Source organism: Acipenser ruthenus, chromosome 23 (genome assembly GCF_902713425.1).
Source record: "Acipenser ruthenus chromosome 23, fAciRut3.2 maternal haplotype, whole genome shotgun sequence".
NCBI classification, from domain to species: domain Eukaryota; kingdom Metazoa; phylum Chordata; class Actinopteri; order Acipenseriformes; family Acipenseridae; genus Acipenser; species Acipenser ruthenus.
Window position 1 is genome coordinate 20,606,635 of NC_081211.1, and position 14,980 is coordinate 20,621,614.

The 14,980-nt window shown below is 40.8% G+C and overlaps 1 protein-coding gene across 9 annotated transcripts in view; it reads left to right on the forward strand.

Annotated features, from left to right (window-relative positions):
- The window catches only part of LOC117413251 (protocadherin alpha-C2-like), an 86,503-nt gene that overhangs the window by 60,914 nt on the left and 10,609 nt on the right, over positions 1-14,980 (forward strand). The window contains exon 1 of one of the 9 annotated variants that reach the window (XM_034022137.3): positions 12,258-14,841. The exons of the other annotated variants lie outside the window; for them this stretch is intronic. Within the exon in view, the coding sequence (XP_033878028.3) occupies positions 12,364-14,841 (2,478 nt within the window). The 5' untranslated portion in view covers positions 12,258-12,363. Of the gene's footprint in view, positions 1-12,257; positions 14,842-14,980 lie in introns of those variants that run through there. 9 annotated transcript variants of the gene reach the window in all.

The window sequence follows — 14,980 nt, forward strand, 5'->3', positions numbered from 1 at the left end:
GAGCAAGTTGTGTACAGGGTTTCACTTGTGGAAAACGTGCCCAAGGGCAGCAGTGTGGCGTAGTGGTTAGGGCTCTGGACTCTTGACTGGAGGGTTGTGGGTTCAATCCCTGGTAGGGGACACTGCTGCTGTACCCTTGAGCAAGGTACTTTACCTAAATTGCTCCAGTAAAAAAACCCAACTGTATAAATGGGTAATTGTATGTAAAAATAATGTGATATCTTGTAACAATTGTAAGTCGCCCTGGATAAGGGCGTCTGCTAAGAAATAAATAATAATAATAATAATAATAATAATAAGTTAGACACCACTGATTTTTACAAAGGTAGAATGGTGAGATAGTTTACTGTTTCAGTAGCAATACTGCAGGGAAGGTGAACCTGAAACTGGAGAAATCAGGTTGATGAAAGTGATGTAGAAATGTATGTGGAAACTGTCAATAAGGATGTTTCTGGTGTATTTGGTAATGCAAAAATTGTATTGCAGATTATTGATGGAAAAATTTGCTTCAATCTCAACTCCAGTTCTAGAAAACGCTTTGCCTGGCACAGTAGTTGGTCTTATTAATGTATCAGATAAAGCTCCTGGACAAAATGGACAAGTTAACTGCTTCCTTTCCTCTGATATGCCCTTTAAACTTTGACCTTCTTTTGAAAATGATTACACATTAGTCACAGATAGTCCATCATGAATCTGTCAGCGACTACAACATAACCATCACTGCTGCAGATTCTGGGTCACCACCATTATACTCCAACAAAACCGTATTAATCAAAATATCTAATGTAAATGATAATTCACCCTATTCACCAATTCTGTTTATTCATTTCTTTGTGCCATGAAGCTGCACCAACACAGTTAACTTGTTGCTGTTTTAATGAATTTGAAAACTACAAGTTAAGTTTCACACTTGAAGTTAATATACTGCCTCAGTTCATACAGACTTATGAATAAACTGCCTCTTTAGGGGCCAGATCTACTGCCAGTAAACTGATATATCTGAGGGGATGTAACACAGCAGGAACTGGAAGTAAGTCCAGTACCATTACATGCCTGACTGGTATGTCCAGGAGCCTAATAAAAAAGACAGTCATCTCAGTGGGGTGTCTGAGGTAGGCTTTATACAGTATTGCTAGCATTACAATGCATGGACATTGTAAAATGAATCTATCATTCTATATCTATCTATCAATTGATCGATCGATCGATATAAAAAAAAAACAGAAACATAACTATATATCGAAAGCGAGATGAAGAAATAATCACTATGTTAAAATTTATTTTTTTATTATTTATCAATAGCTTCCATTCTTAAATGGTTATCTTAATAATATACTTGGTGCAAAAGCTGAAAAACAAAGTATTCTTACTCTCAATACACACAGTTTAACATATTTAAAAATAAAGGGCTATGTATATGGAACTACACTTATGAATTGTCTGTGAAAGTGGAATAAAGGCTCTTAATTATGTTACAAATATCTATCTATCTATCCATCTATCCATCTATATGCATGTCCTATAAATATATATTGTAGCACAGCAGTAAAATGTGGGTTTTGTTAATTGTTTGATTATTAATTATCCCCTGCACCTGGTAGCCATTGTTAAATTAGAACCAGGTGCAGGGTATTTAAGAGAGGCAGTCAGTTTGCTCAGAGCTGCTGAGGAGAAGGAGGCAGAAAGGAGTGCTCTGCTTCCTGGCAGTCGTGAGGTAAAAGTGTGCTGTATTAAACCTGTGTGGTTTTTGTTTATTGTTTGGTGGGGAAACGGCCTAGCTGTCCCACTTGTAGTCAGGGTGTTCCTGTGTGTTTAGTTAGTACTCCTTTGAGGAGTTAGGCTTTTGTTTGTTTTGTTTGGGGTTTATGAATAAATATACAGGCCCTGTCCTGTTTAAATAACCTCTGTGGTCCAGTAAATGTTTCTTTTACAATCAAGAAGGTCCCGAATTGTAGCAAGGCACCCCTACTTTGTTACATGTGGTGGAGAATGTGGGCAGAAACACGCCCTACTGACCCAGCACAGTAAAATAAGTAAGTAAATAAATAAATAAATAAAGAAAGAAAATGGAAGAGCTGCACGAGATGATCCGGGCAATGAAAGTGGCCACCGCTGTTTAGGAGAAACTGAACAGAAAATGGAGACAGGAGCGGGGACTTCCGGACCCAGAACCAACAGAGCTGGAGCTAATGTTCCAGAGATGGGTGAGGTCAAGAGAAGCCCCACTGTCTCCAGCGCCCGAGAGAGAAGCCCCACTGTCTCCAGCGCCCGAGGGAGATGCCCCGCTGTCTCCAGCGCCCGAGGGAGAAGCCCCGCTGTCTCCAGCGCCCGAGGGAGAAGCCCCACTGTCTCCAGCGCCCGAGGGAGAAGCAACAATCAAGGGGGAGGAGGTGAGGAAACTACTTCCTCCACAGCCCCAACCACCAGCCCACAAACTACTCCGGCACTGACTGGTGCGGTCCCTTGCCCCGACGTTGTGGTTCCCCTACCGGAATGCCCAGACCTCCCTCCGCTGGTCCTGACTCCCGGGTCACAGCATTGCCAGGCACAGTTGCTTGTCTGGTCCCCTACTCTACTCCTCCTGGACATACAGACGTCACGACGTGAAGGTCAGACGTCACGTGCGCTCCCCCTTTCCCTCACTTTGCTCCCCCTGAAGCTCCAGACGTCGCTGCGTGGGTCCACAGTCGCACACCTCTGCCTGTCACTGCTTGTTCCCGGTTGCCGGCCTGCACTCCAGTCACCCTGGTCAAGCCATCCGGATTCCCCCTCGCTGGTTCACGGTCCCTTCTTGGAAGTGCCGGAGGGACCGACCCACCCTCAAGCCCACCTGTGGAAGAGGGCGAAAATTGACATTTGTGGACTTGAGAGTGGGTGGTTGTGTTTTAGGGGAGGGGGTGGCCTTGGAATGGCCGATCAGTGTTGCACACTTGAGGGGGAGGATGTGTAGCACAGTGGGAGGGGGTTGAAATCCTCCCCGCAGTAAAATGTGGGTTTTGTTAATTGTTTGATTATTAATTATCCCCTGCACCTGGTAGCCATTGTTAAATTAGAACCAGGTGCAGGGTATTTAAGAGAGGCAGTCAGTTTGCTCAGAGCTGCTGAGGAGAAGGAGGCAGAAAGGAGTGCTCTGCTTCCTGGCAGTCGTGAGGTAAAAGTGTGCTGTATTAAACCTGTGTGGTTTTTGTTTATTGTTTGGTGGGGAAACGGCCTAGCTGTCCCACTTGTAGTCAGGGTGTTCCTGTGTGTTTAGTTAGTACTCCTTTGAGGAGTTAGGCTTTTGTTTGTTTTGTTCGGGGTTTATGAATAAATATACAGGCCCTGTCCTGTTTAAATAACCTCTGTGGTCCAGTAAATGTTTCTTTTACAATCAAGAAGGTCCCGAATTGTAGCAAGGCACCCCTACTTTGTTACAATATATATATATATATATATATATATATATATATATATATATATATATATATATATATATATATATATATGTATAGTACTGTGCAAAAGTTTTAGGCAGGTGTGAAAAAATGCTGTAAAGTAAGAATGCTTTCAAAAATAGACATGTTAATAGATTATATTTATCAATTAACTAAATGCAAAGTGAGTGAACAGAAGAAAAATCTAAATCAAATCCATATTTGGTGTGACCACCCTTTGCCTTCAAAACAGCATCAATTCTTCTAGGTACACTTGCACAAAGTCAGGGATTTTGTAGGCATATAGTCAGGTGTATGATTAAACAATTATACCAAACAGGTGCTAATGATCATCAATTCAATATGTAGGTTGAAACACAATCATTAACTGAAACAGAAGCAGCTGTGTAGGAAGAATAAAACTGGGTGAGGAACAGCCAAACTCAGCTAACAAGGTGAGGTTGCTGAAGACAGTTTACTGTCAAAAGTCAAACACCATGGCAAGACTGAGCACAGCAACAAGACACAAGGTATTTATACTGCATCAGCAAGGTCTCTCCCAGGCAGCAATTTCAAGGCAGACAGGGGTTTCCAGATGTGCTGTCCAAGCTCTTTTGAAGAAGCACAAAGAAACGGGCAACGTTGAGGACCGTAGACGCAGTGGTCGGCCAAGAAAACTTACTGCAGCAGATGAAAGACACACCATGCTTAGTTCCCTTCGCAATCAGAAGATGTCCAGCAGTGCCATCAGCTCAGAATTGGCAGAAAACAGTGGGACCCTGGTACACCGATCTACTGTCCGGAGAAGTCTGGTCAGAAGTGGCCTTCATGGAAGACTTGCGGCCAAAAAGCCATACCTCAGACGTGGAAACAAGGCCAAGCGACTCAACTATGCACGAAAACACAGGAACTGGGGTGCAGAAAAATGGCAGCAGGTGCTCTGGACTGATGAGTCAAAATTTGAAATATTTGGCTGTAGCAGAAGGCAGTTTGTTCGCCGAAGGTTGGAGAGCGGTACACGAATGAGTGTCTGCAGGCAACAGTGAAGCATGGTGGAGGTTCCTTGCAAGTTTGGGGCTGCATTTCTGCAAATGGAGTTGGGGATTTGGTCAGAATTAATGGTCTCCTCAATGCTGAGAAGTACAGGCAGCTACTTATCCATCATGCAATACCATCAGGGAGGCATCTGATTGGCCCCAAATTTATTCTGCAGCATGACAACGACCCCAAACATACAGCGAAAGTCATTAAGAACTATCTTCAGCGTAAAGAAGAACAAGGAGTCCTGCAAGTGATGGTATGGCCCCCACAGAGCCCTGATCTCAACATCATCGAGTCTGTCTGGGATTACATGAAGAGAGAGAAGCAACTGAGGCTGCCTAAATCCACAGAAGAACTGTGGTTAGTTCTCCAAGATGTTTGGGCCAACCTACCTGCCGAGTTCCTTCAAAAACTGTGTGCAAGTGTACCTAGAAGAATTGATGCTGTTTTGAAGGCAAAGGGTGGTCACACCAAATATCGATTTGATCTAGATTTTTCTTCTGTTCACTCACTTTGCATTTTGTTAGTTGATAAATATAAACTATTAACATGTCTATTTTTGAAAGCATTCTTACTTTACAGCATTTTTTCACACCTGCCTAAAACTTTTGCACAGTACTCTGGCCCTTGGGCTTTAACACTTATTTTACATCATGCTATAGTTTTGGATAACATGAATGCGTGTTTAGACACGAGCTTTTTGAATCTATGGCCAAATGTTTTGCATCACGTAGAATTTTAGAATTGAGACATGCTTGAGTTCATGCTTGATTTTGAAATGTCACATTTTCGTTTTTCGTTAAGTAAATGGAACACTACAAAGCAGCATGTAATTCAATATGTTAACGTAACATTATTCAGCAGGTTTCATTTGATTTTATGAAGCAAAAGTGGTTAATTCAGCTTTGCAAAACTTGTAGCCAGAGCTCTAGTGCAGTTTTTCAGTTATAATGTGTTGAGAAGTCGAGCGTCGCTATCGACCAATAAGCTTCTCACTGTCAATTTGGAGCTCCATTACTCCACCCACTTTCCCTTATATAGAACTAGTCGTCATTTTGCTTTCTAGCACTGAAGCTCACAGTAAAGGGATGTTCGAACCGCAGATTTCACATAGCAAAAACGCCACGCCAGGAATACGGCAGAAGAAATATTTTTGTAAAGAAATAAGAAAAGAAAAAAAAGGAAAGGATAAAGCGTCCCCTTTCATATCAGAAGTTAGCAGCGTTGTGTCATCATGATGTGTGTGCAGAGGACTCGGGGATTTATAAAACAACTGCTCTGCTGTGTATTTTCGCCTTGCTTTTGGAATCTGGTTTCCGGTGAAATGTTTTATGCGATTCCCGAGGAGCTGCAATACGGGGCCTTTGTTGGAAACATCGCTAAGGATTTGGGGTTGGGCGCTGGAAAAATGTCCTCTCGCAAATTAAGAATAGCGTCAACCGACAGTAACCAGTATTTTTTTGCAAATGTACAAAATGGGGATTTACTTGTTAATAAACGGATAGACAGGGAAGAACTGTGCGGCGAGCAACCCACCTGTTATTTGAATCTGGAGGTAATTATGGAAAATCCGCTCGAGTTGCACAATATAAAGGTAGAAATTCAAGATATAAATGACAATTCACCACTTTTTTCTGTTAAAGAGATTAATTTTAATATACTCGAGACAGCGTCGTTAGGGTCCCGTTATCAATTAGAGAGTGCTCAGGATATAGATGTAGGAATCAATTCTTTAAGGTCGTACTCTTTAAGTGCTAATGATTATTTTAGTCTTGATACCCAGACCCACGGTGGCGGGAGTAAGGTGGCAGAATTAGTATTAGAAAAGCAGCTGGATAGAGAAAAGCTGTCTTTAATAAATGTACAAGTCACTGCTTTTGATGGGGGCGTGCCAGAGAAGTCTGACACTGCCGATATTATCATCACAGTTTTGGATGCAAACGACAATGCTCCAAACTTTGAACAGTCTGTCTACAAAGTCCGTTTTCTCGAAGACACACCAGTCGGGACATTAGTAATTAAACTCAATGCTACTGATCTTGATGAGGGCACAAACGGTGAGATTTTATATTCGTTTAGTAGCCGTACTCCCAGCAAAGTATTAAGCATGTTTAATATTGATCCTAGAACCGGAGAGATAAGTGTAAAGAAACAGCTAGAATTCAAGGAAAACACTATTTATGAAATTGTTGTTCAAGCAAAGGATAGCGGTAGCTCTCCATTGGCAAGCTACTGTAAGGTGCTTGTTGATGTCATAGATGTTAACAACAATGTGCCTGAGGTAATAATAAGCTCCTTAAATAGTCCAATACAGGAAGATGCAGTGCCAGGAACAGTGGTTGCCCTGGTAACTGTAACAGACCGTGACTCAGGAGTGAATGGGCAAGTTCAGTGTGAGATCACCAGAAATATACCCTTCAGAATCAGATCTTTAGGAAACTACTACACCATAGTAACTGATGGCGTTCTAAACAGGGAAACAGTCTCTGAATATAATATTACCATTACTGCCACTGATTTAGGATCCCCTGCCCTTTCCAGTGAGAAGACTATTGGTGTTCAGATATCAGATGTAAATGACAGTCCCCCACAGTTTACACAGGAAGTGTATACAGTCTTTGTGTCTGAAAATAATACCCCAGGAGATCCAATCTACCAAGTGGCAGCATCTGATAATGATGTAGGTTTAAATGGGGAAGTCTCATATTCTATTCTGGAGTCTCAGGTTAATGACCAGCCTGTTACCATGTATGTATCCATTGACAGGGACAGTGGAGTTATTTTTTCCCAGACTGCATTTGATTTTGAAGAGCTGAGAGACTTTAAGATATATGTACAAGCTGAAGACAGAGGTTTTCCATCACTGACTGCAAGTGTCACTGTGAACGTTGTCATTATGGATCAGAATGATAACTCCCCTGTGTTTCTGCATCCTCAGACAAAGGGTGGCTCTTTAGCTGTAGAAATGATCCCTCGGTCTGCAGCTGTTGGATACCTAGTGACAAAGGTTATTACTGCTGATGCAGACACTGGACAAAACGCTTGGTTGTCCTACCAGTTAATTCAGGCTACAGATCCCAGTCTTATCAGTTTGTCTCCACACACAGGTGAAATCAGGACAGCAAGGCCTATTAAAAACACAGACTCTGCCAAACAGAAACTGGTCGTCCAAGTGAAAGATGATGGGAAGCCGTCACTCAGTGCTACAGTGACTATAGGTTTGCTGCTAACTGACGCTTTCCCGCAAGTGCTGCCTGATTTCAATGAAAAGCTGGAGAATCGGGAGACACTTACTGATTTAAACCTGTATTTAATCATTATTTTAGGTTCCCTTTGCTTTGTGTTTTTTGGACTCCTCATTCTCCTCACTGCTTACAAATGTTACAGATATAGAAATCGCTACAGTTACACTTGTTGTTTTGGAACTTGTTGTGACAGTGACTTTGAAGATTACAAGTTGAACTACCAGCTTCCTCCAAATTGTGCCTTACCTCCAGACTTCATAGACTTTACTGGTACAGGCACACGTTCCCAGATTTACCAATGTAGGAATTCTATGGTTGCTAATTCCAGAAATGGCACCTTGCTGGTTTTGAGAGGGTGCAGCCCTCCAGGACATGGGAGTATTACAAGGACTGCTACTGCAAGAGAGCCAGACTGGCTGTCACAAGTACAGAATACCAATGACAATACAGTGAATGCCAGTGCTGAGGTATGTGGAATGTTATGCATGCCAAAGACGTGAATCGTTCTGTGTCTGAAAGTAAAATCAGTGTGTTTTACATGTATTATCAATATTAAAAGGAATGTAAATGCATGCACCAGCAATTAGTGTTGCTGATGCTGCTACTACAAGACAACAGCAACCTCATAACTACTGCACCTGCATCACTCAGTACCTTCTTTAATAATGGATCCTTTTAATCTAATCTTTAGCAAGTCTTTAAATACTTACTTTGTTCATAGGTGGTTAATTTCCTTTTGATATGGTGTGTACATCTGATCTGAATGAACTTACAAGATACATTTGTGCGTGCATCCTATGAAATCTTAATTTAATGAAGCCAATGTGTGTATTGCTAAAAAGGGATTAAAATATATTTGCTCATGCTTACTTTGTAGTTACTAGTCAGAAAGTTTGAAACTAAGCAGTGTATTTATTAAATATTAATACACAGCACTGAGTCAAGCTTATGAATCTAAAATTAAATTTATTTTTATTGTATACAGATCCCAGTGAATTAGTGGAATAGACTTACGCTTATTATTATAATGATTGCCTTCACAAACATGTATCTTCACCTTTTCTGATAGGTGAAGGGCTGTCTTAGTATCATTAAAGGTTATAGAAATTTAACCACAGGGAAAATATTCATATCTTTTCTCTGATATTTCCACTGGGGTCACACATACGTGGAAGAGGTGGTTGTTCCATAGTGTTTTACTGTACCTTCATAAATGTTTAAAGTTAAGAAAGCATATTAGAAATGTAAATTAAATCTAAGCAATACCAATATAACATGTCTGTCGAATATACTGTCTAATTGTAGGAGTAGGTGCTGGTCAGTGTATTGAAATTAACCGAGCATAGTGAAACCCTTTCCATTTAAATCACGTTTGAGCAGGGACACTCTTAAATGTATCAATTTATCAGAGCAATACAGCTCAGCTTGAGTGTAGTGACATTGTGTGAGGAACAGCTTGTGCAGGGAAGACATCAGCAGACTAACTTATTTTACCACTGGGTGTCCTCTTATATGTATTACATATAATTGCTTTGTTTTAGCTCTTAAACTACTGAGTGGTAGTTATAAGGGAATGTCATCATTCACTGCAGACTTAACCACACTGGATATTGGACTTTTTAATCAGACTGCTTTTCAAGTTTTTACACTGAAGGTGAAAATATAGGGAAATAAAAATCTCTGTAGTGTGTGTGTGTGTGTATATATATATATATATATATATATATATATATATATATATATATATATATATATATATATGTATATATATATATATATATATGTATATATATATATATATATATATATGTATATATATGTATATGTGTTTATATATACAGATAGTGAACAGAAAAATGGAAACACCAATGTAAAGTCATTTAATAGGACGTTGGGCCACTATGGTATCCCTCTCTGTGGAGTTCTCGGCGGACCGTTTTTGATGAAACTGGCTGCTTGCACCCCAGGTTGAAATTGGCAGTCAATTGATCTGCAGTTGCTCGCCTGTTTTGCCTTGCACTTCAAATTAATGCACGGATGTCACGATCTTGGAGTATGTGCTTCCGCCCACTGTTGCCCTTTGCTGATGATGTCTTTCCCTCGGAGTTCCATGCCGACATCACCTTAGATACCGTTGCTCATGAAACATGAGCAAATTGAGCTGTCTTGGTCACTGAAGCTCCTGCCAAATGCGCCCCAACAATCACCCTTCTTTCAAAGTCACTGAGGTCTCCTCTTGCAGCCATGTTAGCCATAATTATAGGCAACCAGGCCTGTCCAGCATTTTTATACATGACCCTAAGCATACTGGGATGTTATTTGCTTAATTAACTCATGAGCCACTCCTGTGTGGAAGCCCTTGCTTTCAATATACTTGGTGTCCCTCATTTACCCAGGTGTTTCCATTTTTTTGTTCACTACCAGTATATACTGGTGCTCTGCTGTATTAAGATGAACAGTCTTCAGACAGAGATGACATTTATTATACCAAACTGTGACACAACATAAGCACTAAACCGAACAGAAACAAACACATCAGTGGCTGGGAGCTTCACCTTTTGCACCATTCAGGACCTGAACCCGTGCAGGCATGGAATCAGTGGGATTCTGTATTACACTCTGGTACAGATTTTGACCGCAGTTCATTCACATAGTGGTTGAGTTTTCCGCAATTGTTTATCGAGGTGTTCCCAGTCATGTTTGATAGAGTTCATGACGGGACTCTGGGAGTCCAGGGAAGAAGCTGCAGCCCCCCTTGTCTATTCCAGGTAGTGGTGATTCTGGACATATTGCATGTGGCACTGTCTTCCTGCAGATGGTAAACTGCAAAACCCCATGGCTGAACAATGATAAGGAATGGTACTTGATTATTTGGACTTCTTGCATGCTCATTTGAATATTATTAAGATGAACTGCTACCAATAACTTATGGACCATAGGCACTTATTTGTTAAATGATTACATTTGTTGTTTTGTTGCAGAACACTATGAGATTGTGTCAGTCCCCAGTTTTGTGTAAAGAAATAACACAATCCCTCTCTTACACATGTCGATTGTCTCTATGTATTTTAATTTTTATTTTACAAGGTTAATACTCCAGCTGTTTATATTCCCCTTTAATGTTTTAATTAGTGTGTGGTTATCTCAGTCAAAATTTAAGGTTTTGAGGGTTCTTTTATGACACAGAATGAACTGGTGTTAATACACCATGGTCACATCACAAGTTTGAAAAAAAAGACTTTGTTTACCTAATCTAATCAATGTTATTTATTTTGAATTCAATTACAAAAGAGAATATTTCAACAATCACACTATACTTGCAGTTATTAAATAATTACTTTGGACCACTGTGAATATTAGTTCATGCAAGGACAGGTATTTTTCAGTTAAGTTTGAGTGAGTAGATTGAGGCACATTAAGCCATTTTATCCTTTTCAAGGTGTTGTTGCACCTAGAAAACAGATGGCAAAGCTATAGTTAATTCTTCTGTGCTGCTTCAAAGATCAACCCCTACTAGACGTCCATCTTAGGGGCTCAGCATTACTCAGTAGCTTTCTTTAAGTACCTCAAAAGCACAAATGTGTTTCAGTGTACCTCAGATTCCCCTACATAGATTGATGAAGAAATAATAATAATAATAATAATAATAATAATAATAATAATAATAATAATAATAATAATAATAATAATTTCAGATGCACACTCAAATTCCCATTTGACTGAATGTATGCTACATATTTAATTTCCTACAGTTTTATTTTTTAGTCTGCTTTTAAGACAGAGCAAAAGGAGCCATGATCTTAATGGATACTTATTACGGTACCTTTAAAACCATTATTAGGTAGTATTTGACATAGAATGCAGTGGCTTTCTACAATGCATTTATTGATTTATAACAGTTAACATATGCCCATTAACGAACCATGCACTTTATCACAACTTTCCTGCAGGTCAGCATCCAGGAATATTTCATTCATTTAGGTATTACTCATCCTAATGCGAAAAAAAAAAAAAAGTCATGTGCATTTTAATGGCAGTGTTGTGACACATATACATACATACACCAAAAAATATCAAGCTTCTTATGTGTGGTACAGCTTGCAAGACATCTGCAGACAGACATGGTTTGCCAGTGAGTTGCTTGATTGTAACAATTATTATATTTGAATTGCAGGTTCCTAACATGCGATTTAAATACCACGTCTGAAATATAAAACTAAAACTCAGATTACAAATTGCAATTTGCAGCTGTCGTTTATTGCAAATATGAATTGCATCTTCATTCTCTACAGTGTCTTGTGCAAGGCTTTAGGCTGCATGCCATGCAGTCGCAATCTGCACCGCCCATCCCCCGCATACACACACGTACACACACACAGACTCAGCAGCAGGAAGGCTAGTAGAAACTCAGAGTTAGAGAACGATAGGCAGCATCAGTGGATTTAAACACACCCGAATGAGAGAGAGAAAAAACACATCATGGATGTTTCACTCAAATACCAGCATAATGGCACTTCGAGAAGGATATTTCTGTCAACAAGAACGTGGTGTGGTAACGTACTGCAGCACTTTTCATGTTGTGGAACGAGGAAAGATATTACAAGCTAAAAAGACGGAAAGCTTTTTTATTGTTGTTAATCGTTCTGCGCTTGATTTAGAAAGCAATGTCTCCTGCAGGGATATGTAGCAGCAGACCGAAGCATGTGCAAGTTTATTGTATATTGTTGTTTTTTGGGGGCCTAGCGACGGGGCAGATTCGGTATTCTATTCCCGAAGAATTGGAACAGGGGGCGTATGTTGGGGATATTGTGAAAGACCTGGGGCTAGATCTCGGGAGACTGCTCACCCGAAGCGTTAAAATAACCTCTACTAGCAACAGCAAGCAGTATCTGGACATTAATCTCAGCAACGGGAACTTGTTTGTTAATGACAGGATAGACAGAGAGACTCTCTGTGAACTCCGCAGCTTGTGCTTATTACATTTTGAGGTGGTCGTGGAAAACCCGTTGGAAGTTTACAATGTTGAAGTGGAAATATTAGACGTGAATGACAATGCGCCACGGTTCCCCAGAAACGAATACCGTTTGGAGATCACTGAATCAGCTTTGCCCGGTGCGCGTTTCCCAGTCGAGGGCGCACAGGATCCAGACGTGGGTTCAAATTCAATCCGTATGTACAGGCTCAGTCTGAATGAGCATTTCACCCTGGACTCAAACGCCCCCGCGGGGAACAGCAAACTTATCGAGCTGGTACTTAAGAAAGCACTCGACCGTGAGCAGAAGTCTCTTCATAAGTTAGTTTTAACAGCCGTTGACGGAGGCATGCCTGCGAGGACTGGCACAGCCACCATTGCAGTTCGTGTGTTAGACTCAAATGACAACGTCCCGGTATTCGATAAGTCTGTTTACAAAGTTAAACTGTTAGAAAATGCACCCAGGGGCATGCTGGTAATCAAGCTGAATGCGACCGATTTAGACGAAGGCTCCAATGGAGAGCTCATTTATTCTTTCAGTAGCTACACCCCAGGAAGAGTAAGGGAGATTTTTAGCATAGACCAAAACACAGGAGAAATAAGAGTTAATGGCACTGTGGATTATGAGGAAATCAACTCATATGAGATTTATGTGCAAGCCGTGGATAAGGGGGCATCTGCAGTGGCAGTGCATTGCAAAGTAATAGTGGAAATTATTGATGTTAATGACAATACCCCTGAGATAGTGTTATCCTCCCTTTCCACCCCAGTTCGTGAGGATGCAAGGCCAGGCACTGTGGTGGCTCTGGTCAGTGTGAGTGATAAAGATTCTGGAGCAAATAAACAGGTCACTCTTCAAATACCTTCAGGTATTCCATTTAAAATAAAATCTTACAGGAATTACTACACATTAGTTACAGCTGGATTTTTAGACAGAGAGAAGGCAACTACCTACAATATAACATTCACAGCTATTGATTCTGGGACCCCGACTTTGTCATCGCAGAAAACTGTTCTGGTGGAAGTTTCAGATGTCAATGACAATCCTCCACGTTTTGAACAGACATCCTATTCAGTGTATATAGATGAGAACAATGCCCCAGGTTCTCCTTTATGTACTGTGAAAGCAATTGATCCAGACGTCAATGAAAATGCTATTGTATCATACTCTATCCTCAGTGCTAATATTCAGGACATACCTGTCACCTCATATGTTTCAATCAACTCAGACACTGGTATCATCTATGCTCTGCGTTCGTTTGACTATGAAAAGCTGAGGGAGTTTCAGTTTGAAGTTAAAGCACAAGATGCTGGTATTCCACCACTTAGCAGTATTGCTACAGTTTATGTGTATGTTGTGGATCAAAATGACAATGCACCTCAGGTCTTGTACCCCTCTTCAGGAAATGCAACAGAGATGGTTCCTAGAACAGCAAATGCAGGCCACCTGGTTACTAAAGTGATTGCTCTTGATGCAGATTCTGGCCAAAATGCATGGTTATTTTACCATTTACTGCAGGCAACAGATCCAACCCTTTTTAAAGTTAACCAGCATAACGGGGAAATCAGGATCACTCGCAAAATTGGAGAAGATAATTCTACGTCATTTAATTTAACAGTCCTAGTGAAGGACAGCGGACAGCCATCTCTGTCAGCCACAGCTACCATACACGTAGTTGTTGTAGACAGAGTTACAAGAATTATTCCTGACCCCAGAAGGCATGTAAAAAGCTCTAAAATCTACTCAAATGTGACACTCTATTTAATTATTGCTCTGAGCGCAATCTGCTTTGTTTTTCTTTTGACCATAATTGTTTTGGCTGTCATCCGATGCCACAGGTACAGTGGAACCTGCTGTTTATGTCACGGTTTCACGAGGGAGAGACACAGTGTTGAAATGTACAAACAGGCCAACAATAATCTTGTAGTTGAGCGGGGCTTGAAGGTGCAGCCCCATTTTATAGAGGTGAAGGGAAACGGGTCCCTGTCTCAGACCTACTGCTACAAGGCCTGTCTCACTGCTGGCTCTGGAAGTGACACTTTTATGTTTTACGATACTGGCTGCCCAGCTAGAGCTGGACCCAGCGCTGCAGCATCTGACAGATACCTGACAGGGCAAAGTGGGCAGAGCCCGGGTTCTGCTTCAAATCGAAACTGTGTTTCAAAGGAGGTGAGGCTGTTCACAGTAATTAAGAGAGTGTCCGCTTTGTATTGCACAGTGCTTTGGATTTGACAGTACATTGGAAACATTGTTCATTTTCATGACAATACCCCTGAGGTGTTGCAGTCTCCTTCATGAGATATCAAAT